Source organism: Hyperolius riggenbachi, chromosome 7 (assembly GCF_040937935.1).
Source record: "Hyperolius riggenbachi isolate aHypRig1 chromosome 7, aHypRig1.pri, whole genome shotgun sequence".
NCBI classification, from domain to species: Eukaryota; Metazoa; Chordata; class Amphibia; order Anura; family Hyperoliidae; genus Hyperolius; species Hyperolius riggenbachi.
In genome coordinates, this window is record NC_090652.1 from 282046088 (window position 1) to 282072970 (window position 26883).

At 42.4% G+C, this 26883-nt stretch overlaps 1 protein-coding gene across 5 annotated transcripts in view; it reads left to right on the top strand.

Moving 5' to 3' along the window:
• GTDC1 (glycosyltransferase like domain containing 1) overlaps window positions 1–26883 on the top strand; it is a 345909-nt gene that overhangs the window by 177753 nt on the left and 141273 nt on the right. For all 5 annotated transcript variants that reach the window (XM_068245867.1, XM_068245869.1, XM_068245868.1 and 2 more), the window contains one exon: window positions 26361–26666. In XM_068245867.1, coding sequence (XP_068101968.1) covers window positions 26361–26666 — 306 coding nt within the window. The remainder of the gene's footprint in view (window positions 1–26360; window positions 26667–26883) is intronic.

A 26883-nucleotide genomic window follows, 5' to 3' on the forward strand; every position in this document is an offset into this window, starting at 1 on the left:
ATGGGAGGAGGTTTATAGGGGGGACTTCAATTAACGTATACATATTTACGCCCTCCTGATACAGCCTGAGAATACGAGTAATCCAGGTACCGATTCACACATCGGGGTTTACTTTGTACGTATCCTTTAAAAACGACAGTTCTCCTTTTAACTTCAGCAAAAAGAGATGTCACCATCCCGCGCCGCGAGGATTCTTTGTCTGGCAAGTCCCAAGATAAAGAGGCACATTAGGAGCAGATAATATTATAGGAAGATGATCTGCTGTTTGGAGACTTCTTGGCTCTTACCTAACGCATCACCAAGTGATTGTGGAATTTTAAATAGCCATACAAATGGGCTGACATAGAAATTTAACTTTGCTTTGACCTTATTTTAATTCCGAAGATGACTGCCGAATGACTTTGTTGCGGCGGGAATGTAGGCAGGATGCTAAATCACTCTGGAGTATAAAATCTTTGTTTTGGCGTAATGTGGAAGCATAAACATTTGTACCCCATCCTAACCTTATAAACATCACAATCCATCAGCACAATTACACCAAAGATTGTTTGTTTTCACACTTAAAGCAGACATGAAATAGAGTGTCCTTAACTTAATCACCACCTTGATTTGCCACATTTGCATACATTTGCATATTAATTGGACTACAGATTAAAATTGGTTTTGTAATTTTAATTAAGTGTCCGCAAAGGTAAATGATTAGAACTGTTTAAAATACGTTCTGACACAAATAGCAGTTAGAGCCTTTGTGATGGCATTTTTGTGGAATTACATTCAGAAAGTGGCTTTTTTATGGCAGTCATTTTAATCTTAAATAGATTATACAGTCAAACAAAACTGAGGATTTATAATCGTTTTTTTTTTTTTTTCTCCTTCCAAGAATCATTTAGTATTTGTGCCGATTTGTGAGACTTGATGAAAATGTCCTTTAGGTCTAACTGGTTGCAGGATTTGTGCCTCTGGCTTGATGGATTACGGACTTTTGAAGTGTTCTGGAATGGTATGAAAGCAGACCTATCGCCTAACTTCCAAGGCTGCGTGTATAAAGGACCACTATCGTAAAAAATTATAATATTTAAAGGACACCTGAAGTGAGTGGGGCATATACAGGTTGCTATATTTATTTCCTTTTAAACAATACCAGTTCCCTGGCAGACTGCTTAAAGAGGAACTCCAGCCTAAACAAACATACTGTCATTAAGTTACATTAGTTATGTTAACCACCTTAGCGGTATGGACGAGCTCAGCTCGTCCATTACCGCCGGTGGCTGCCGCTCAGGCCCTGCTGGGCCGATTTGCTCCCCGTAAAAAGCAGCACACGCAGCCGGCACTTTGCCAGCCGCGTGTGCTACCTGATTGCCGCCGCAGCGCGGCGATCCGCCGCGTGCAGCGGCGAAAGAGGGTCCCCCCAGCCGCCCGAGCCCTGCGCAGCCGGAACAAACAGTTCCGGCCAGCGCTGAGGGCTGGATCGGAGGCGGCTAACGTCAGGACGTCGGCTGACGTCCATGACGTCACTCCGCTCGTCGCCATGGCGACGAGCAAAACGAAACAAGGAAGGCCGCTCATTGCGGCCTTCCTTGTTACTGCGGATCGCCGGAGGCGATCAGAAATATGGGATAGGAGCGCCCTCTAGTGGGCTTTCATGCAGCCAACTTTCAGTTGGCTGCATGAAATAGTTTTTTTTTTATTAAAAAAAACCCTCCCGCAGCTGCCCTGGCGATCTTAATAGAACGCCAGGGTGGTTAATTAAAATAGACAGGTAATATAATCTCTTACCCACACTGTTTTAAAAGAACAGGCAAATGTTTGATTTCATGATGGCAGCCATCTTTTTGGTTGAAAGGAGGTGACGGGGAGCATGAGACACAGTTCCAACTGTCCTGTGTCCTGAGCACCTCTCCCAGTTGCTAGGCAATGTGAATAACAACATTGGAAATCCCATCATGCTCTGCACAGCATCAGGGAAAAAAAGCCCAGGCTTTTTTTCTTTGATGGGTGGAGCTTAGCTAAAAATGCAGCTAAAAATGATGCTTTGGTAAGAAAAACAAAATTCTGATGCTGTGAAACTGTTAAAGGAACAACAAGCCTTTTCAGTTTTGCTGAGTAGATTTTTAGTCCAGCGGTTCACTTTAAAGCAGCAGGGACAGCCATACTATCCTAGGGGAAAAAAAAACACAAATATAAGTGGATACATACTTGTTCTACTTATATGACTTATGTATTGTACTGTCCATGTTTGATTTTAGTGAATTTGATATAGTAAATAAAAATAAAACTGTTCTAGGCATTTTCCATCTTTACTGTCTCTGACTGAAGCCAATCCTGATGTAATTTCCTCCTTTACTCTTTCTTGCTCCTAGAAACTGCCCTGTCATATCTAGCTTGCTTTGTAAACACATGTGAGCACAGTATAGATCATATTTCAGCAGCTTCTGCAGAGGGGTGGGATGTATTTCCCTTCTCAGCCTTGTGTCACACTGAACTGCCCTCAGCCAATCAGTGAGGAGCAGGAATGTGGGAGGGGAGATAACAAGCTTCCTTCTCCTCGGCAATGTACCAGAATAGAGCCAAGCTGACTGAGATAAGATTCATTACAGCAGAAACATTTATGATTATATCGGAATGCTTGCAATGCAGACTGCATGTAGATTACATAATAAACACAGAGCAGCGGGGAAACGGAATTTGATTTTGAAGCTGACAAATGCCTCTTTAACTATCATGTATTAGAAGTATCTGGACCACCCACCTAAAACAAGCATGTTGCAAATCCAGCCAAACATCTGATCTGCATGCTTGTTCAGGATCGGTGGCTAAAAGCATTAGAGGCAGAGGATCAGCAGGATAGCCAGGCAATTTGCATTTTAAGAGAAAATAAGCGTGACAGCCTCCATATCCCTGTCAGTTCAGTTGTCCTTTAAAATACATATGTATAAGAGGTACATTTGTCCCAGAGTAGAATGCACTATACGCTTATTTTTTCCTATGTAGTTGTCGCTTACACGACTTTTTTTTTTATCTGATAGCTCTATTAGTATTTGGACTAGTCTGTCTCCTCATGGGGGGTTCTCAGTATTTCCCTGGATAGCAGTGGCTCAGTCCATCTACTAGAATAGTTTGCAGAAAGTAGGGAGGCAGGTTGACATTTTTGTGTAGATCATTTCCAAGGTATGCTTTTGAAAAGAATAATAAAAACCATGAGAATTCCCCATTACGAGATGGACTAGTCCAAAAGTATGTTAAATACCTACTGTAAGTGACAGTGACATAGGAAAAATTAAATTTACAGTGCGCTTTACTCTGGGACAAATCTACCTCTTATATATACAGTATATGTACAAATGGAGTTTATGTTTTAAAATGTCTTTCTGTAGTGGCCCTTTAAAGGGAAATGCCTCTTTTGTTATGTATCAGCAATAAATATCAATCGGTACACCACAAGTCTTTTTTTTTTTTCAATTAGGTATTATTGCAGCTTATTTTTGCATACCTGTCTGCAGCCATCACTTTTCAAAACTGGCAGTAAGCTCAAATTGCTCTATCCTATAACCTTGGCAACAGTACTTTGTTTGGAGTACAGTCACAATAAGACTGTCCAGAACCACCCACTTTTCTACATGAGCTGCACAGGGCAGGAACCTTTTTTACTCATCCTCATCACCTGCACTAATCTATTGAGTAGCAGGAAATTCAGACACTCTCCTCTACCAGTTAATGTTAAGGGTCAATGTGGAATGACTGTTTTATGTTCCCGTGAGAACAAATGAATCAAGATGGAATAATGTTTTCCTTGAATCCTTCCAATACACAGAGCTCAGCTGAGTTATAGGGAATTCCTTTTAAACAGATTTTATTTACCATATTACACTCACTAAGCACTTCATCAGGATCTCTAAACTCATACTGGGTGGGGCCTCCTTGTGTCATATGCCATTCACTTTTTCTCCTGAGTTTTTTCATACTTTTTCAACTTTTTTAAAAATAACTTTTCAGCAGGGATGGTCGTAGTCAGCCAACTTCGCTACGCTGGAACTACGCGCAGTTTTACGCAATTACGCTTCGCCAAACTACAGCTTCGAAATCAAATATTCGATTCGTATGCATTTCGTAGAATACGCGTTAAAATATGCAATTATGCGCAGTGCGAAGCGTATTGTATGCGGATGCTTATGCCCGTGTGCAGAAAATTTTACACATTAATTCCTCTTTAAATGCTTATCCCGGGAACTCTTCTATGAGTCCATTCCCCTTTCCAATGCGTACATTTGTAAGCATACAATCGCACGCGGAAAATTACCCGCGAGTAACGCATTCGTAGTTCACTACGCAATACACATGTTAACTACGCATAGTTAGTGTAAGCTACGCATAGCGGTACTTCACTACGCGTAAATTCGTAAGCGTAGTTTTGAAACTTCACCTACGAACTATGATGCGTAGATGCGAACTACAATGCGTAAATTCACAATGGCGTAGTTTCTGCTCATCACTTCGCAATTGAAAAAGTACCAAAAAGTTGTTGAGAAAGTACTGTCAAAATTACTGTATTTTGAGTATTTTCTCACTTACTAGTGATTTAATAGGCATGTTATTGACTAGGGGCCATATGCAATTCACTTTTCACCTGACTTTTCTCCCAGGAGATAATTTTTCAACTTCAACAGCTAAAAAAGTACCAAAAGTAGTTGAAGAATTACTATCAAAATTATTTTGATTATTTTCTTGCTTTCTGGTGGCTTAAAAGGCATCTTATTGACAACTTTAAAAATATCACCTAGGAGAAAAGCCAAGTGAAAAAGTGAATTGCATATGGCCCTAGGTGTGAAAATATCACCTATGAGAAAACTGTGAATTTTATATGGCCCCCTAGGACCACATGTAGTTCCGTTTTTTTCCTGAGTTTACCCCTAGGTGATATTTTCAAACCTGTCAATAAAATGTCTTTTAGCCACCAGCAAGCAAGAAATACTCAAAATAATTTTGTCAGTACCTTTCCACCAACTTTTTGTTTCTTTTTCAATTGCAAAGTGCTGAATGTTGTTGTTTTTTTAATAGAAGATGAAAAATGATCTCCCAGGAGAAAACTCAGGTGAAAAAGCAAATTGCATATTGGCCCTTGGAGATTATTTTTCATCTTTAATTTAAATAAACGTTTTAGCACCTTGCAATGAAAAAAGTACCAACAAGTAGGTGGAAAAGTACTGCCAAAATAATTTTGAGTGTTTGTTTGCTTACTGGTGATGTAAAAGGCATTTTATTGACAAGTTGTGAGAATATCACCTAGGAGAAAACGTAGGAGTAAAAGTGAATTGCATATGGCCGTGTCTTCAAATCAATGTCAGTTATGTGTACCATGGAGTCTACAGGATGGTGGAAACATTCCTTTGAGATTCTGCTCCATGTCAAGAATCATTGTCAAGAATCCTCTCATTTGCATAATTTCCCTGATTGGTTGTTCTCTTGTATATATATATCTGTATTGTGGAGTATCACTTTCAGAACTGGGCAACTTGAAGAAGGGCAGGAGCCCAAAACAGCAGGCTTTTTTGCCCCACAGTTCTTTTTAAATATTTGTATTTTCATTACAATAAATCTTGATTAAACCTTGAAGTGGTGCGGAGTTGGACGATATTTTTGCTGATACATCCGTGGTGCCCGGATTCTGGTTCTCTGCACGCTTCTCCCATTTGCTTTGGGGATCCAGCCAGTGAGTGCGTTCTCACCCAGCGAACTTAACATGATGACATCACACATATTTCTTCAGATTTGTGGACTGCTACACCTACATCCCAATCCACTTCCAGCCTGCACCACTGACAGAAGACAGGCTGGCTCCATGGGATTAAACTGCCGATGCCAAATCCTGATTCTGCCACCTGTGCTCATCAGCTTAAATTAGGATTCACCATACCAGACTGTCTTCCCAGTCTGAGTGAAACCCTGCATGCTTTGGGGCATTGTGAGAGGAGGCATTCAGGAACATGGAAGAGGGCAGCATCAATCTGCTACTGCTACTCGTCCTCACTCCAGTGTTGGCCTGTACAGAAAGGCTTAGAGGCCTAGAGCATCCTGACAAGTAGCCTTGTGGTTGAAGCACAGAGAAGCAGCACAATCTATGTAAATGGGGTTGTAATCACCTCCAATGTTGAAGACCCCCATTGGTATACACTGTATGTGTGGCTACCAGTAAAATGGAGAATAGTCTTCAAGATTGGACTGCTGACATTCAAATCACTGCACAGTTTGGGCCCTGGATATTTGAAGGACTTGCTGAAGCTGCACCACACCTCTCACAACCTCAGATCAGCAGGTTCCATAAACTTGGTTCGTGGGGGAACATATGGGATACACGAACATTGATGACTTTGAAATAACAGAGGGGATGGAGGAAGAGGAGATGGGTTTTGAACAAAAATTCCCCCTACATACCGATATGAAACCAATTTCGGAATATATGCCATCTATATCTAAGAATAAATATATCACTCTATTCAATGAATGTGTAATGAGGGAGATAGAGACCTGGCAATTGCAGGATGAGGTTCCAGACAATCTAACCTTAAGTGAACGTAAATCCCTAAAAAAACTCAAAAATCTACAAAATATTATCATCAAAAAGAGTGATAAGGGTGGGAACATAGTACTTATGCCCACAGAAATGTATCTAAAAGAGATCAACAGACAACTTTCAGACACAGAGTGCTATGAAAGAGTCATGGTTAATCCATTTACAAACTTAAAAGATAATCTTAATGCTCGGCTGGAGTGGGGATATTTGGATAATGTTCTTACTGAAAAAGAATTTAAGGCCCTAAGAGTGGACCAATATGTTGTCCCCACCATTTATATACAACCAAAGATTCATAAAAACCAAACATGTCCCCCAGGCCGTCCCATTATTGCTGCCATAAATTCCCCAACAGAAAAAATAGCTCAATATGTGGATAAAAAGTTACAACCTATGGTTGAGATGCTCCCATCCTTTGTTCTTGACACTATGCAATTGTTACATAAACTCAAGTCGGTAACAGTACCTGAGCATGCGTTTTTGGTGGGATTGGACGTTGAATCCCTATTCACGTCTATCCCTAATGATGTGGGTAGGCGTGCGGTAAACAAGTTCCTCGCCAGATTCTATCCTGACCAAGATCCCCACAATGAATTTGTGGACACCATGTTGCAGTTCATTCTGACCAATAACTATTTTGCGTTCAATCATCGGTACTATCGACAGCGACGCGGCGTGGCCATGGGGGCGGCCTGCTCACCATCATACGCCTGTCTCCATCTGGGCGCATGGGAGGAGGAGGTGGTCTACTTGGACCAGGCGTATCGGGAGCATGCCGCCCTCTGGCTGCGTTATGTGGATGATGTATTCCTACTCTGGACGGGCTCTGCCGAGGACCTACACAGCTTTGTGTCTCGTTTAAATCAGAATACTTACAATATTTTTTTGACTTACAAGCTCAGTGATACCGATTTGGAGTTTCTAGATTTCCGGATCACACGCGAGGGGGGCATCACAACCTCCACATTTAGAAAACCCACCGCAGGGAATACTCTTCTACACTACCAGAGTGCTCATATAACATCACAAAAGTCTGCGGTTCCTATAGGCCAATTTTTACGCCTTAGATGAAATTGTAGCAATATAGAAAGGTTTAAAAAAGAGGCTCTAGATCTAAAAATTAGATTAAAAGCCAGAGGATATCCCAATAAGCTTCTGAAGACAGCCTATTATAGAGCCCTTAGGTCTAATCGGGAGGATTTGCTATTAAAAAAGTCACACACAAAGACACAATTTTGCCCTAGGCTCATAGCTACATATGGCCCCCATTGGAACAGGCTTAGAGACACTTTGTAGCGTTTTTGGCCTATATTGCAAAATGATGCACAAATTTCAGAAATAATAGGCCCAAGACCTTTACTCACGGCGAGACGTAAAACAGATAAATTCACCAATTCAGCAGGAGATAGGACATATAACATCAGATGTCCGGTGGATTGTTTGAGCACCTTTGTTGTGTATCAGATGACTTGCCCTTGCGGGAAACACTATATAGGCAAGACAGAGAGAGAATTACGTACCAGAATACAGGAACACGTGAGATCTATTGTTGACTCTGCAAAGGAGGAAAAAAGAGACAAAACCCCAATTGCCTCCCACTTTGCGGAGTTCCACAATTCAGATCCGACAGGTTTGAAATTTAAGGCTATATATCGTTTGGATCCAGGAATCAGATTCTGTAATATGAGAGCTCAATTAATTAAAAAGGAAAGTTTCTGGGTATACCAACTAAAAACTTTGATCCCATATGGCCTAAATGTTGATCTGAACCTGAAGGTGTTTTTGAAGTAGAATATGTACCTAAATAAATGGGTTCAATTCCTAAATACTCCTTATGTTGTTTTAGGCTTGAATAATTACATTGCAATGTCTATTTTTGACCACAAGATGTCCCCAAATGATGTTGCCAAAAAGTGCACTTCTCCTCCACTAGATGGAGAATTCCAGGCTCCTAATTAAGGTGGCCTGCATAGTATAAATACTGGGGGAGAAGGACGGCAAACGTGATGACGTGGCACGTCCTAATGAAGCTCCGGTGGGCGGGGCGAAACGCGTAGACGTCATGCTACGCCTTCTTGTTGTATGGGAAGCCGCTGCCTCACTGTTGGGAGCCGCCGCCATTTCTCTATGAGTAAGCCTGCAAAAGCCTGCCAGCCAACTTGATACCAGTCGTCACCAACTGCTCCTAACCGCTCGATTGCGGTAATCCGTGTATTTCCACACAAAGTCCGGACGCCAGATAAGATAAGTGCCAGCGTACTTGCATCATGTTAAAGCAACTCTATACACTAACGCAGCATGCAGAGGCCTGGTCCCAGCCGCTCACCGTGATATCTATTGCTATGTTGCACTAATTGCACAGAGATCAAGCAACTAGCCGGTCTTAACGCCGTCATCAGCTGCTTTGCTCCACAGCATATGAACGAGCGTTCCATTATTCCTCTGGAACAATATGTGGTTTAGAGGCCGAAACAGATGCTATCTAGCTACTGTACCTGACGTATGGGCTGCCTTATGATTTCAGAGCAGTATGGCCGTCCGGGAGGACGTTGTTACAGCACAGCTTTAATGAACACTTCTACACCACTTGAATGCAATATAAGTCATGGCAAATTATATCCATACTCTCAAACCAGATTTTGAGTACTAAATAACTGCGCATTACTGCAACTGCTGGCTTGTGCACTTTTTCTAGGAAGGAGCGATGTATTTAATGCCATATTAATGCCTGCTTGCATGGAGTGGACACTCAATATACTATGTAGATCTATGGCTGACTACTAAACACTTCGCTGGTTGGAGACATCTAGGCTGCTTTTTTCAGTGACTTTCTTGTTTGTCCTATTTAAGCTTGACAACCTACAGCGGTTTTGGCTTCCATCTTTTTACACTGAACTGTTGGCTCCCATATATTCAGTGAATAGACATTTTATTCAACCATATTGGTGGCACCTACTATCCTCTAAGAGTGGTTTATATATACCAGTGGACAATTTTGATTTATTTGTCCCTCATGTAATTAAGGATTGGTGCTCCTAAGATGTCCCACTCTGGACTATTATGACTCAGGCCATCACAATTTAAACTATATCTTTAAACTGACCGGTGGTTTAATTGTTTGATCATATTGGTCATGCCTGTTTATGCCCTCTGTGAGTGGTTATGACCTTTTTGTACTATTCTTTATAGGTCTCCTCACGGATTAGGATACAGGCATCACCAAGACTTACTTGCCAGGTAGTTATCTGGTTTCAACAATTATAATGTGAATTTGGCTACGCCAGTTTTGTGCCACAGTGAGTGGTTTTGACCTTATGAAATTACCACCCAGGTCTCCTCACAAGTTAGCAGTACTGGCGTCACCAAAAGTTTTATGCCTTGGTCTATTTTGATTGATCTATGAAGTGGGCTATTTGAATAGAGTATGCTATTCTCTGGGGATTCTTCCACGCTGTCTTCACACAGCAGCAGCACTTTATATTGCATGGCAATTCTACTGTGTTATGTCAAATAACTTTGACATAATTTTGAAATTAAGTGTGTATATTCCTATTTCTTATATCTAAATATTTTGTCAATAAAAGTGCAGTTTTTTTGAGCAGCAAATACTGGTTAGTGGTTCTTCTTCTTTTTTTTTTTTTTTTCCATAAACTTGGTCACTCCCAGAGTGCACCTCAAAACCTTTGGAGACAGAGTTTCTGTCATGCTGCCCCTACTCTTTGGAACTCCCTACCATACACAAGACAGCCTCATCCCTGGAGTTATTCAAATCCAGACTGAAAGGCCACCTGTTTAGCCTGGCATTTCCAGACTTATAGAATTCTTCCTCTGTACCAAAATTTACCAATCAACCAATAATTGGTCTGAGCCATGCTCATGCACTTTGAGTCCTACAGGAGAAAACTGCTTTACAAATGTTATTTGTTGTTGTTGTGTATGGGGTTGGATGGCCTTTAAAAAACATCTCACCATCCTTCGCTCTGGCTGGTCACCTCCAAGAGAATAACTAGGCGTTCCCCACTGGATATTAGGGACTTAGCTATAAAATAGAATCATCCAGTTGCAAAAAAAAATTAACGTAAAACTATATATGTCTACCTTCAAGCAGTCCTAATCCTCATCAGAGTTGGATGGTCAAAGAACATGCAGACGGGACTTAGCACTAAGCAACAATGATGCACCTATTCCCGTCATTATAAGGCAACTGTACTTTGCCAGTTGACGAAAAAAAAGACAGAAATGACTCAGCTGCTACCATCTGCAGACAGTTACTTGATAAAGCAGAACTTCATTTAGCTTCAGTGATTGGGTTTGCGACGCCAGTAAAAGCTGTTAATCATTTACGTAAGAAAAAGTCGGAGACAAGTGATCGGCATTACCTTCCATTCCACGCCGGGCACATTAGTAATGACAGATTTCCATTAAAATAGCAATATTACCACGTTTCCTCTGTACCAACGGCACTGTCAGACATAAAAAAGGGAGAGAGAGGGAAAAAAACAGGTTCAAAGCGGCTAAGATCGCTGATAGCTGCGTAGAACAGGATAATGGCAAACATTAACTGAAAAATGATACTGTACCCTTAATTCACCTCCTCGTTATTTGGTTGAGTCTTTATTTTATTAAATTAATGCAAGGATACTAAGAGAACGCAATTTCCTCTTTTTATGGAAATCCTTCTAATCAGGATTCTCTCCCCCTTCTCTCGCTCGCTCTCCTCAAGCACGGAGACAGCGTTTAACAAAAGTACTTTGCGAGATGCAGGAGGCTAGGCCATGATAACACTTTAATAGTTAAGTGACTTTATGAGAAAAATGCTTCCAAATGTTCGAAACCTTCCAAACCGCACCAAAGAACATTACCGTAATATTATATTTCCCCCTTGCCTCCATTATTTAAGCTCGCCATCCTTAAAGCGATATTTGGATGCGAGCTGAACTGATAAATTCTTTACGACGAATGCTGGAAAGTTTTGAAGATGAAGCCGTCCCAGATGGGCGATTGAGAGTATTTATCTCGGGCTTCTTCACAGCTGGACCGCTGGTTACGGCAGCCATTGTGCTTTGTGGAGAAACTTGGACAAATGGGCGTCTTCTCCTGTTGACAGGTGCATTATGGGAAGGAGGTGTCTTGTTTTGATGGCTGTTGCTTTCATTGATGTCTGTGTTTAAAAGCTGAGTTTAGGTATAACTACGGTAATATTTAAAGCAAGACTCCTACTACAAAAATCCAAATGCAATTTGCATTGTGAACAATTCCAAAAAAATATTTACCTGTTGGTACATAGCTCTTAGGAAGCTTGCTTTCTCCTTCAAAGACGCTTCTCCAATTTGCTGGAAGTGCTCCTGAGAGCTATATATGCTTTGGGAGTGTCCATTGTTCTCAAAATTTTGGTCTGATATTGAACTGATTCAACACCTTTTATCTTCCTCCAGTATACCTCCAGTATAAAAGGCAGAACCAGTCGTGTCAAGCTCTATCTTGATGCAGGACTGAGAGGGGACTCAGGGTTAATTACTTACATAATCAGCTGTAATTCGTTACACAGGTGATGCTCCGCCCCCTCGGCAGTACCGTGGTCATGTTTGTGGAGCTCTCCGGTAACCTCTGCCTGCATTGCCGCTGTCCGTCCCCAGCTCGGCAGTGGATGCTGAGCTGGGCACAGACCAAGGCAACGCAGATGGGAGTGGCCAGGGCCTTGCCAAAAACCTACCACGGCCGCATTTGCAAAAGGGGTGAAGCGCTGACCTGATTGAATGAATTACGGCCAGAGTCTGGCATGACAGGCTGTCTTTTGTACTGGAGGTACTCCTTAATAAAAATTGTTAAATATTGATGGATAAAAGGGGGAAAATAAAGCTTCAGCATTCAAAACCCAATTAAAAAAAGTGATAAGTTGCACAAGTTTCAGCAGTGATAAACTCTGTGCTGAAATGGAGGAAGATGCACTTGGTAGGGGCATAATGTCTGCTTGCACTAGGGTTGTAATGGATTGAGGACTTAAAGGACACCTGAAGTGCGAGGGATATGGAGGCTATTTCCTTTAAAACATTACCAGCTGCCTGGCTTCCTGCTGATCTTTTATGCATCTGTAGTGTTGGAATCACACACCTGAAGCAAGCATGTGGGCAAATGCAGACAGACTTCAGTCAGAAACATCTGATCTGCATGCTTTTTCGGTCCATAACTAAAGGATTAGAGGCAGAGGATCAGCAGGGCTGCCAGGCACCTGGTATTGCTTAAAAGGAAATAAATATGGCAGCCTCCATATCCCTCTCACTTCAGGTGTACTTTAATGGTCATACCTGTTATTTGAACAGCCTAATGCAGTTTTTTTTATAAGGGGGGGAGGGGCATTATGGTTGCACTTGTAATAGGGAGGGCCTACCCATTATACTTACAGGGGTTCCCTGTGACACAGCTCTTTGGAGTGAGCCTATACAGCTTGAGGAATGAGTTTGCCTCCGAAACAGCGTCCCTGGGCTTTATCTTTATGCAATAAAGAGCTTAAAGGGACTCCGAGCTCACAAAAAAAGGAAAGTTGTACTCACCAGGGGCTTTCTCCAGCCCAGTGCTGGTCGGGAGGTCCCACGTCGGCGTCCTGGCTCCTCTCCTTCTCCCTGCTCCGGTATGGCTGACAGGCCGCAGCCCGGGCGACACTCGGTAGAGTGTCGGGCTGCAGCTTCCGCGTATGACGCGGATTACGTCACACGCCGGCCGCCTCGCGTCATCACGGCGGCCGGCGTGAAAGTACTGCGCATGCGCGATTAAAGCGTGCATGCGCAGTACTTTCACGCCGGCCACCGTGATGGCGCGAGGCGGCCGGCGTGTGACGTAATCCGCGTCATATGCGGAAGAAGCAGCCCGACACTCGGGAGAGTGTCGCCCGGGCTGCGGCCCGTCAGCCATTCCGGAGCGGGGAGAAGGAGAGGAGCCAGGACGCCGGCGTGGGACCTCCCGACCAGCACTGGGCTGGAGAAAGCCCCTGGTGAGTACAACTTTCCTTTTTTTTGTGAGCTCGGAGTCCCTTTAAGTACATCAACGTGGTGCTGCTGATCTCTTCTACTTACAGCTCTTTGAGTACATCAAACATTCTTAGTGAACCACTGGAAAATAATGGAAAGAAAATATTACCAAATAGCTAAATAAAAAAAAAAAGTTTATTTATAAAATTCACAACTTTATATATAAGTTTTCGAGTCACAATGCCAGTATTAGCTGAATAGTCAATCTATTTGTCTGCTGAACAAAAGTTCTTTCAGTCAAAATGCTTTCAGACCAACCACTAAAATAATCCGCGTAGGCCACCGAGAGAACCACCGCGAACCCTGCGAACCAATCCGTCTCCCTCACCCGCTCTTGGCATCCGATTGAAACTCGTGGCCTCACAGGTCGCGCACACACATCGCCTGAAAAATAGCGGCTTTTGTATAGCGTAACACACACTTTCCTCGTCCAAAATCCATAATCCATACAGAGTGTTAAATACATATCTAGAGAATGTAATTATATGTTTCAGCGAAGCCCCCATCAAAGAGTCTGCGGTGGGCGCTCTCCTGAATCGATACTGTAATGTTCTGTGCTCGCATAATCTTACCAAGCTCGCGTCTTGCCAACAGCCGATCCTTGGCAGTTTATTGGCAGCCAGTTCTGGCACCGGGCTGAAGGCCGTTAAAGGCGGCTTAGAAGTTACAGGTAAGTAATGTTATTAATGCAGAAGAAATGTTCCACTTGGTCCATCTGGTTTTGATAACTGGCTTTCTATGAAGATATATTTGCTCTGGTATGAAATGCCATATGTATATAAAGTGTGTACACCTAGGCGTCCTTTCATGAGCGCCGAGAGCAAAGTAGTTCAGTCTGCCCGGACAACTCCACCTTTCATGAACACTCTCGCAGAGGGGCCATTCATCACCGGCAGAAGCTAGAGAGCATTGCAGCATCGTTGGCCGGGATGATACAAACTACCTTATGCAATACAGCGGTGTCATAGCCAAACAGGATATATAACGCACAGCAATTCACAGGCAGCAGATTTCAAGCAGTCCTGAGCTAAACTCGGGATGTGTTTTATTGCAGGAGTGACAGCACCGCCCTATCGATTATGACGCCAGATCTTTCATCACTGGGCAGAGATATTATTCCTCCTCCTTAGCTATACAGCATAAAGTAATATTCTCCCTCCGTAACCTCCACACACCATAAGATAAGTATTCCCCCTCCATAACCTCCCCACCACAAAATACTATGATCTCTCCACACACACACACCATAAAATAACTATTCTCCCTCTATAACCCCCAAACACGAAATAACTATTAGCCCTCTATAACCCCCATACACCATAAAATAACTATTCTCCCTCTATAACCCCCACACTCCATAAAATAACTATTCTCCCTCTATAACCCCCATACACCATAAAATAACTATTCTCCCTCTATAACCCCCACACTCCATAAAATAACTATTCTCCCTCTATAACCCCCACACTCCATAAAATAACTATTCTCCCTCTATAACCCCCATACACCATAAAATAACTATTCTCCCTCTATAACCCCCAGACACCATAAAATAACTATTCTCCCTCTTGAACCCTCACACACCGTAACATTACTATTCTCCCTCTATAACCCCCACACACCATAAAATAACTATTCTCCCTCTATAACCCCCAGACACTGTAAAACAACTATTATCTTTCTATAACCTCCACACACAGCATAAAATAACTATTCTCCCTCCATAACCTTCACTGTCATAAATTACTATTCTCCCTCTATTACATCCTCCACCACAAAATGCTATTCTCCCTCCATAACCTTCACTGTCATAAAATACTATTCTCCCTCCATAACCTCCACACACCACAAAATACTATTCTCCCTCCATAACTTACACACACAACAAAATACTATTCTCCCTCCATAACTTACACACACAACAGAATACTATTCTCCCTCCCTAACCTCCACACACCACAAAATACTATTCTCCCTCCATAACCTCCTCCACCACAAAATACTATTCCCCCTCCATAACCTCCACTGACCACAAAATACTCATCTCCCTCCATAACCTCCTCCACCACAAAATACTTTTCTCCCTCCATAACTTCCACACATCACAAAACACTATTCTCCCTCCATAACCTCCACACACCACAAAATACTATTCTCCCTCCATAGCCTCCTCCACCACAAAATACTATTCTCCCTCCATAACCTCCTCCACCACAAAATACTATGATCTCTCCACACACACACACCATAAAATAACTATTCTTCCTCCATAACCCCCAAACACGAAATAACTATTAGCCCTCTATAACCCCCATACACCATAAAATAACTATTCTCCCCCTATAACCCCCAGACACTGTAAAACAACTATTATCTTTCTATAACCTCCACACACAGCATAAAATAACTATTCTCCCTCCATAACCTTCACTGTCATAACATACTATTCTCCCTCCATAACCTCCACACACCACAAAATACTATTCTTCCTCCATAACCTTCACTGTCATAAAATACTATTCTCCCTCCATAACCTCCACACACCACAAAATACTATTCTTCCTCCATAACCTTCACTGTCATAAAATACTATTCTCCCTCCATAACCTCCTCCACCACAAAATACTATTCTCCCTCCATAACTTACACACACAAAAATACTATTCTCCCTCCATAACCTCCTCCACCACAAAATACTATTCCCCCTCCCTAACGTCCACACACCACAAAATATTATTCTCCCTCCATAACCTCCTCCACCACAAAATACTATTCTCCCTCCATAACCTCCACACACCACAAAATTCTATTCTCCCTCCATAACCTCCTCCACCACAAAATACTATTCTCCCTCCATAACTTCCACACACCACAAAACACTATTCTCCCTCCATAACATCCACACACCACAAAATACTATTCTCCCTCCATAACCTCCTCCACCACAAAATACTATTCTCCCTCCATAACCTCCTCCACCACAAAATACTATTCTCCCTCCATAGCCTCCTCCACCGCAAAATACTATTCTCCCTCCATAACTTCCACACACCACAAAACACTATTCTCCCTCCATAACCTCCACACACCACAAAATACTATTCTCCCTCCATAACCTCCTCCACCACAAAATACTATTCTCCCTCCATAACCTCCACACACCACAAAATACTATTCTCCCTCCATAACTTCCCCCACCACAAAATACTATTCACCCTCCATAACCTCCACACACCACAAAATACTATTCTCCCTCCATAACCCCCATACACCATAAAATAACTACTCTCCCTCTATAACCCTCACACACCGTGACATTACTATTCTCTCTCTATAACCCCCACACTCCATAAAATAACTATTCTCCCTCTATAACCCCCAGACACTGTAAAACAACTATTCTCTTTCTATAACCCCCACACACACCATAAAATAACTATTCTCCCTCCATAACCTTCACTGTCATAAAATACTATTCTCCCTCCATAACCTCCACACACCACAAAATACTATTCTCCCTCCCTAACCTCCTCCACCACAAAATACTATTCTCCCTCCATAACCTCCACACATCACAAAATACTATTCTCCCTCCATAAATTCCCCCACCACAAAATACTATTCTCCCTCCATAACCTCCACACACCACAAAATACTATTCTCCCTCCATAACCTCCACACACCACAAAATACTATTCTCCCTCCATAACCTCCACACACCACAAAATACTATTCTCCCCCCATAACCCCCATACACCATAAAATAACTACTCTCCCTCTATAACCCTCACACACCGTAACATTACTATTCTCCCTCTATAACCCCCACACACCATAAAATAACTATTCTCCCTCTATAACCCCCACACTCCATAAAATAACTATTCTCCCTCTATAACCCCCAGACACTGTAAACCAACTATTCTCTTTCTATAACCTCCACACACACCATAAAATAACTATTCTCCCTCCATAACCTTCACTGTCATAAAATACTATTCTCCCTCCATAACCTCCACACACCACAAAATACTATTCTTCCTCCATAACCTTCACTGTCATAAAATACTATTCTCCCTCCATAACCTCCTACACCACAAAATACTATTCTCCCTCCATAACTTCCACACACCACAAAACACTATTCTCCCTCCATAACATCCACACACCACAAAATACTATTCTCCCTCCATAACCTCCTCCACCACTAAATACTATTCTCCCTCCATAACCTCCTCCACCACTAAATACTATTCTCCCTCCATAACCTCCTCCACCACAAAATACTATTCTCCCTCAATAGCCTCCTCCACCGCAAAATACTATTCTCCCTCCCTAACGTCCACACACCACAAAACACTATTCTCCCTCCATAACCTCCACACACCACAAAATACTATTCTCCCTGTATAACCTCCTCCACCACAAAATACTATTCTCCCTCCATAACCTCCTCCACCACTAAATACTATTCTCCCTCCATAACCTCCTCCACCACAAAATACTATTCTCCCTCCATAACCTCCACACATCACAAAATACTATTCTCCCTCCATAACCTCCTCCACCACAAAATACTATTCTCCCTCCATAACTTACACACACAACAAAATACTATTCTCCTTCCATAACCTCCTCCACCACAAAATACTATTCCCCCTCCCTAACCCTCTACACACCTTAAAATACTATTCTCCCTCCATAACCTCCTCCACCACGAAATACTATTCTCCCTCCATAACTTCCACACACCACAAAATACTATTCCCCCTCCATAACCTCCACACACCACAAAATTCTATTCTCCCTCCATAACCTCCTCCACCACAAAATACTATTCTCCCTCCATAACTTCCACACACCACAAAACACTATTCTCCCTCCAAAACCTCCACACACCACAAAATACTATTTTCCCTCCATAACCTCCTCCACCACAAAATACTATTCTCCCTCCATAACCTCCACCACAAAATACGATTTTCCCTCCATAACCTCCTCCACCACAAAATACTATTCCCCTTCCATAACTTTCCCCACCACAAAATACTATTCTCCCTCCATAACTTCCCCCACCACAAAATACTATTCTCCCTCCATAACCTCCTCCACCACAAAATACTATTCTCCCTCCATAACCTCCTCCACCACTAAATACTATTCACCCTCCATAACCTCCACACACCACAAAATACTATTCTCCCCCCATAACCTCCACACACCACAAAATACTATTTTCCCTCCATAACTTCCCCCACCACAAAATACTATTCTCCCTCCATAACCTCCACACACCACAAAATACTAATCTCCCTCCATAACCTCCACACACCACAAAATACTATTCTCCCTCCATAACTTCCACACACCACAAAATTCTATTCTCCATCCATAACCTCCACACACCACAAAACACTATTCTCCCTCCATAACCTCCACACACCACAAAATACTATTCTCCTTCCATAACCTCCACACACCACAAAATACTATTCTCCCTCCATAACTTCCACACACCACAAAATTCTATTTTCCATCCATAACCTCCACACACCACAAAACACTATTCTCCCTCCATAACCTCCACACACCACAAAATACTATTCTCCCTCCATAACCTCCACACACCACAAAATACTATTCTCCCTCCATAACTTCCACACACCACAAAATTCTATTCTCCCTCCATAACCTCCACATACCACAAAATACTATTCCCCCTCCATAACTTCCACACACCACAAAATACTATTCTCCCTCCATAACCTCCACACACCACAAAATACTATTTTCCCTCCATAACCTCCTCCACCACAAAATACTATTCTTCCTCTATAACCTCCACACACCACAAAATACTATTCTCCCTCCATAACCTCCACACACCACAAAATATTATTCTCGATCCATAACCTCCACACACCACAAAATACTATTCTCCCTCCATAACCTCCACACACCACAAAATACTATTCTCCCTCCATAACCTCCACACACCACAAAATACTATTCTCCCTCCATAACTTCCACACACCACAAAATTCTATTCTCCCTACATAACCTCCACATACCACAAAATACTATTCCCCCTTCATAACTTCCACACACCACAAAATACTATTCTCCCTCCATAACCTCCACACACCACAAAATACTATTTTCCCTCCATAACCTCCTCCACCACAAAATACTATTCTCCCTCCATAACCTCCACCACAAAATACGATTTTCCCTCCATAACCTCCTCCACCACAAAATACTATTCCCCTTCCATAACTTTCCCCACCACAAAATACTTTTCTCCCTCCATAACTTCCCCCACCACAAAATACTATTCCCCCTCCATAACCTCCACACACCACACAATACTATTCTCTCTCCATAACCTCCTCCACCACAAAATATTATTCTCCCTCCATAACCTCCTCCACCACTAAATACTATTCACCCTCCATAACCTCCACACACCACAAAATACTATTCTCCCCCCATAACCTCCACACACCACAAAATACTATTTTCCCTCCATAACTTCCCCCACCACAAAATACTATTCTCCCTCCATAACCTCCACACACCACAAAATACTAATCTCCCTCCATAACCTCCACACACCACAACATACTATTCTCCCTCCATAACCTCCACACACCACAAAATACTATTCTCCCTCCATAACTTCCACACACCACAAAATTCTATTCTCCATCCATAACCTCCACACACCACAAAATACTATTCCCCCTCCATAACTTCCACACACCACAAAATACTATTCTCCCTCCATAACCTCCACACACCACAAAATACTATTCTCCCTCCATAACCTCCACACACCACAAAATACTATTCTCCCTCCATAACCTCCACACACCACAAAATACTATTCTTCCTCTATAACCTCCACACACCACAAAATATTATTCTCCATCCATAACCTCTTCCACCACAAAATACTATTCTTCCTCTATAACCTCCACACACCACAAAATATTATTCTCCATCCATAACCTCTTCCACCACAAAATACTATTCTCCCTCCATAACCTCCACACACTACAAAATACTATTCTCCCTCCATAACCTCCACACACCACAAAATACTATTCTCCCTCCATAACCTCCACACACCACAAAATACTATTCTCCCTCCATAACCTCCACACACCACAAAATACTATTCTCCCTCCATAACCTCCACACACTACAAAATACTATTCTCCCTCCATAACCTCCTCCACCACAAAATACTATTCTCCCTCCATAACCTCCACACACCACAAAATACTATTCTCCCTCCATAACCTCCACACACCACAAAATACTATTCTCCCTCCATAACCTCCTCCACCACAAAATACTATTCTCCCTCCATAACCTCCACACACCACAAAATACTATTCTCCCTCCATAACCTCCACACACCACAAAATAATATACTCCCTCCATAACCTTCCCTGTCATAAAATACTATTCCCCCTTCCCACTTCCCCCACCCTACTCACCAAAACATATTTTTCTCCAAAACCCTGCCAAAGTAAACCACTATAACTTCACCAAAACCCTCCAATGTAAAATTATTTTCCCCTTCCATAACCTACCCAACTACTGCCCCCTACCCCAAACCACCCCCAGTATAAAATGCCAATTTCCTCTATAACTAAGCCATAAGTCAAGCCAATGCGTAACAAAATGCAAAGCCTAAACCAATGACCATTGATGGTGAAGGGAGATGAAACAGGTGGCAGAGTGGAGTGGAACAGTTATTATAACAGGATCAGTGACTGCAGAGAGGGGTGGGACAGGAGGTAACGGGATCACTTACCGTGGAGCCGAATGGCAGAGAACCCAGTTTTGGTCGGGAGGTGGCTGTGTTGAGTCAGGTCGTTTTAGCACCACGCTGCGCCTGATTTGGGAGCTGCCATAGACAATAATGTTTATTGCGGCTATAGTGGCACAGCTCAAATTGCGAGAAAATCACCATAATTTGGGTGCCTGCAATTGTGTGGCCAAGGGTAAAATAAGTTAACCAGTAGGAAAATATATTTGTTATATGCCCTGAGATCACTAAGCGTGGGGAGATCCATCTTTCGGCGTCTCCCTGAGCTCAAATTACCACACGGCCAAAACACAAGTACTCTGAGGTGGTATGAGGTCGAAGATAGAATCAGGAAGTGGTAAATTCAGAGGTAGCCGCTATCAGTGACAATGCTGAGGATAGGCGAGATGACTACAGCTACCTTCAGAAGAGCAAAGTCATCAAAGTCCCCAGTATCTGGCACAGGGGGAGATTGCTTGATGCCGAAAACATGTGTGCTTGTTGGTTGCTTGAGCAACCAGCCGAAAATAGCACTAATGTATCCCTACTTGACTGCAAATGCCCAATATATATATATATATATATATATATATATATATATATATATATATATATATATATGCCAAGGGATGAGCAGCACAAACCGAATTTTATGCAATACTATGCAAAGCATGCACGCAGCACTGGAGAACCCCAATCTCCATAAGAAATATATAAATACAGAGGGTGCTGCAGCACACAACAGGAAAACAGTGACAGGGGCTCTTGGTTACGCTTTAACGCGTTTAAGCTCACCAACTGCGCCAAAGTGTCCCCGATCTGGTGAGTCCTACTCTAACCAGGCAAAAATGCTAGTTTTTATCAGCGTTCTAGTGGGAACCATGCCAAAAGCCCAGGGGTCAGCTAAATGGGAGAAATACAATTAAAAACACCTCACCTTCTACTAGCTACTAACTGAACTATGAGCACCGCTCATTTATATGCTTAACTGTGCTAGAGGTGGGCGTGGTTATGCACGCTCACAGGGGAAAATAATATAAGCCAAGGGATGAGCAGCACAAACCGAATTTTATGCAATACTATTGGCTTTTGGCATGGTTCCCACTAGAACGCTGATAAAAAACTAGCATTTTTGCCTGGTTAGAGTAGGACTCACCAGATCAGGGACACTTTGGCGCAGTTGGTGAGCTTAAACGCGTTAAAGCGTAACCAAGAGCCCCTGTCACTGTTTTCCTGTTGTGTGCTGCAGTACCCTCTGTGTATATATATATATATATATATATATAATCTTTTTTTTTACTTTATGATTGTCTCTTTTTGGCTTTTTGGTTCTTTTTGGACTTCGTGTTAGACTAGGCAAAGTTGATAAAACCTGGGTACTCACATAAGATGCGTCAACTAAGCAGGAGAATAGTCAGCATTGCTTGAATTATGTAACAGGCCTTTACCTGATATAAATTCTGCTGTCTAACATGCTGCACACGCTTGTGATGTAATCTCCAAAATGAAAAGATTTAAATAGTTCTCTGCTGTCAGCAGCTCGGTGATCTACACAGGAACGTTTCTCCTTCCAGTTTCTCCTTTTTTTTTGTCGGATTCTGGAAAGACACAGCAGGGTTCTAAAACAATGTGCCACAGAGCTCCATCTCTCCCTCCTAATTCTCCGTAACACAAACCAGAGCCAAAGTCAAAACCTTTAATGTGGTTTGTCTTGTTTGACAATGACATCAGTATCTTTCCATTCTCTCTCTCTCTAATTCTAGTTTTTCCCTACAAAAATGGATCACAGATTGGATGTGCCAGGGAACACGATCTATGAGAAATCTCTCTTTTCCGTGAAATGAGGTGTTATAAATAAACAGTATAACATGACAACAATTAATGAAGGAACATGGATTAAAGCTAAACTCCGGGCAGCTATCCAAACACGAAGACAGATAGTTAAACTGCGTCTGCATTAAAACATACGATGGTCTTGGGAATTACCCTAAAAATCCCTCTGAAACTTGGGTCACATGATCTTTCTGCTGTTTCCTGAAACAAAAAAGTCTGATCATGTGATACTCTGTTTTTTAGACAAGCATACAACAGAAGGTGACTCCACTCCGTACTTAAAGGGACACTGTAGGGGGGTCAGGGGAAAATGAGTTGAACTTACCCGGGGCTTCTAATGGTCCCCCGCAGACATCCTGTGCCCGCGCAGCCACTCACCGATGCTCCGGCCCCGCCTCCGGTTCACTTCTGGAATTTCAGACTTTAAAGTCTGAAAACCACTGTGCCTGCGTTGCCTTGTCCTCGATCCCATTGATGTCACCAGAAGCATCCTGCGCAGGCCCAGTGTAGTCTGTGTCTGAGCAGTATGCTCCTGGTGACATCAGCGGGATTGAGGACATGGCAACGCAGGTGCAGTGGATTTCAGACTTTAAAGTCTGAAATTCCAGAAGTGAACCAGAGGCGGGGCCGGAGCATCAGTAAGTGGCTACACGGGCACAGGATGTCTGCGGGGGACCGTTAGAAGCCCCGGGTAACTTCAACTCATCCCCCCCCCCCCCTGCAGTATCCCTTTAAAATACCACACCATAGTGCAAGGGCATAAATATAGATATGGTACCCCTCAACGAAATGTTGAAGCAGCTCCTTCCCTGTAAAATAACTCCCTTTTAGTTTGTAGGTGCCACTCCACCATGCCCTGTCTGCTTTCTGCCCTCTTTGCTTGTCTCTAAAGGAAGAATCTTGCTCCAGGTCGCACTCCTGTCTCTTAGTAGCTGCTTCCTAGCAACCATGGTCTGGGTGCGTATGGCCTTGGCAGGCAACGCTTGAATTAAGCCACTAGTAAATTTGGGCACGGCTATACTTGCAATGTAATTTAACCACTACAACATGTATCGTGACACGGTGTGTGTGGGGTCTTTAGGGTTAGGAACCCACCTAGGGTTAGGGTGTGTATAGTGGTGGGGGGTTATTGTTAGGTGCCCACAAAGGAGTTTTAATGTTGAAGGGACTCCGAGCACCTCTCATGGGCATGCCTTTAAGCCGGACGACTTCCAACAAAGTCGTGCTATGACCCTTCTGGAGGAGCCTCTTGCAATAGCCATGTGTGTCACTTCCTCTTCCTGCTTCATTCAGTGACGCACTTCTCTAACAGAGAAGATAGGGGTGACCCGGAAGTTATAGCATAGCCAAGATGGCAGCCACAATTTTTGAATTGAAATGAAACGGAAACTATTTGGTGTAGAATGGCGATTCCGACATCACTTGAAAGAGGAGAGCACAAGCTACAGAAAGGTATGCATCTTTAAGTACTTTGCAGTACTGGTCGGAGTCTTAAAGGCATACCCATGAGAGGTGCTTGGAGTCCTTTTAAGTACCACCTGCAAGGATCCTTAGTTTCAGGTACCATTTTGTGTGTGTGTATGTGTGAGGGGGTTCCTTAGCGTTAGGACCACCAGGAGGGATCGGTTAGTGTTGGGCATCAAGAGGGGAGGGTTGTGTGAGAGTAGGGTTAGGTTGGGGCAAAGTAAAATATTGTTAAAGATTAAGTAGTAGAATTTCGGTAAAATAACCAATATTCTACGATAGTGGATAATAGAATATCGGTAAAATTTCTGATACGCTATTTTCATTATTTTGTTCCCATTTTTCCTTGCGGTTCTATTATAGGTACGCCTTATCACCGACATGGAATGTTAGTCCCATACCTTGCCAATGAAACACTATTTTCATTTGTGGTTTATTTCGTTTTTGTCATTGTCCCCCTCTTTAATTAGCTTACCATAACTAAACATTACCGTTCTCTAAAATTCCCTTCTTACCGCCTACCATATTTTTCAGCATATAAGACACACTTTTTCTCCCCCCAAAAATGGATCTTATATGTCAAAAACAGGGAGTCCCTGACAACCGCCTGGCGATGTGAATCGCCGACCCGTCATGATGTCCGGGAACTCCCTGTATCGTCCCACTGTATCTCTTTCTCCTCTTTCGCGTCCTGTTTGTCCACTGTGATCAGTGGAATTCTCCGTCCTCCATTTTAAAAATGGCAATGACCTCATAATAGCTTCCAGGTCAGCACTCTGTTCAATTGGAGATCTACCACTTGAGACATAGGGAAACATGGACATTACCTTGCACATCAGTTGTCCTTTCAGTTATAACTGACAGCAACTGAGATATAACTGACATCCACTAATATATTTTAGTTCTGACAAAATCTTGTCATTGGCCAATTCACTAAGCAATTTCGACTAGTCTACTGATGGTTTTTAGTCTACTGATGGTTTGGTGTAAATCGGTTGCATCAAAAGGGAATTCACTAATAATTACCAAATGTTTTAGACCTGTTTTTAGACCTGATCTAAAACATTTGGTAAGCAGGTCAGTAGAGCAGGGGAAATGATTAAAAGATGCAATTCACAAACGAGTAGCAATGACTGACATCCTTCTCTACTGAAGAGCTCTCCTCTCGATACAATTAAAATCCTGCATAATTAATTCAAAAGGTTCCATCCTCACGTCTAAAATACCTCACAAAATTACATTACAGACAGAAATCAGCTGGTCTAATCTCTATCATAAAAAGTGGGCGTGGTTACTCCTTGTTTGCCTTCGTGAATTGTGTAATTACTGAATGTTTTAGACCAGGTCTAAAAACAGGTCTAAAACATTACACCAAACCATCAGTAGACTAAAAACAATCAGTAGACTAGTCTAAACTGCTTAGCGAATTGAGGCTATTGTTAGAAGAAAATGGTGAGGGCAACTGGTGGCAAAGTAAGTACTGTATGTAATATTCGTTTACAGGTACATCATGTCATTTTACTCTGTTCAGGTTCACGTTAATCTTCACCTGCCGTAATCTGGTCATATCCTGGTGTTGCCAAAGCACAACTCCATCTTGAAAATAATCAGGAGTTTAAAGAACAATATTATATTTTTTCTTTTTTTTCAGCTTCTTACCTGATTACAAGAGCGTTTTACAGAAGCAAAGGACTTTCCAATCCTCCGAAAATGTACAAGTCATATCAGAATTTCCCCATGAGGTACAAGAGTCCACCTCAAACCTTTCGGATACTTCTCAGAGGCAAATGAGACATAATATATCACCTCAGTCTGAAGAATTGTCTGAAGAATTATTCAGTGCCTCACCAAGAGAAGAGACATCAGAGAGTGAACATCATGTGATGCAAAACCCATCCTCCTCAAGTTTAGGTGTCGATTCCCAGAGGCCTTTGCATATTGTCTGGCCTCACAGATGGTAAGCACCCAGTTCTTCTTTATCGTACTTGTGGACATATGTATAGAAATATGTTTGCAGATATATTTGTGTGTTTTAGTCAACTAAACTACTCAAACCAGCAATCTGTTTTTTTTGTTTGTTTTTTGTTCTTTTCATCACAGCTGTGTCCACTAGCTTTTTCTTTTTTATTCTTGAGTTTGGCAAGATCCAAGAAGCAACTGCTGTCCTGTATATG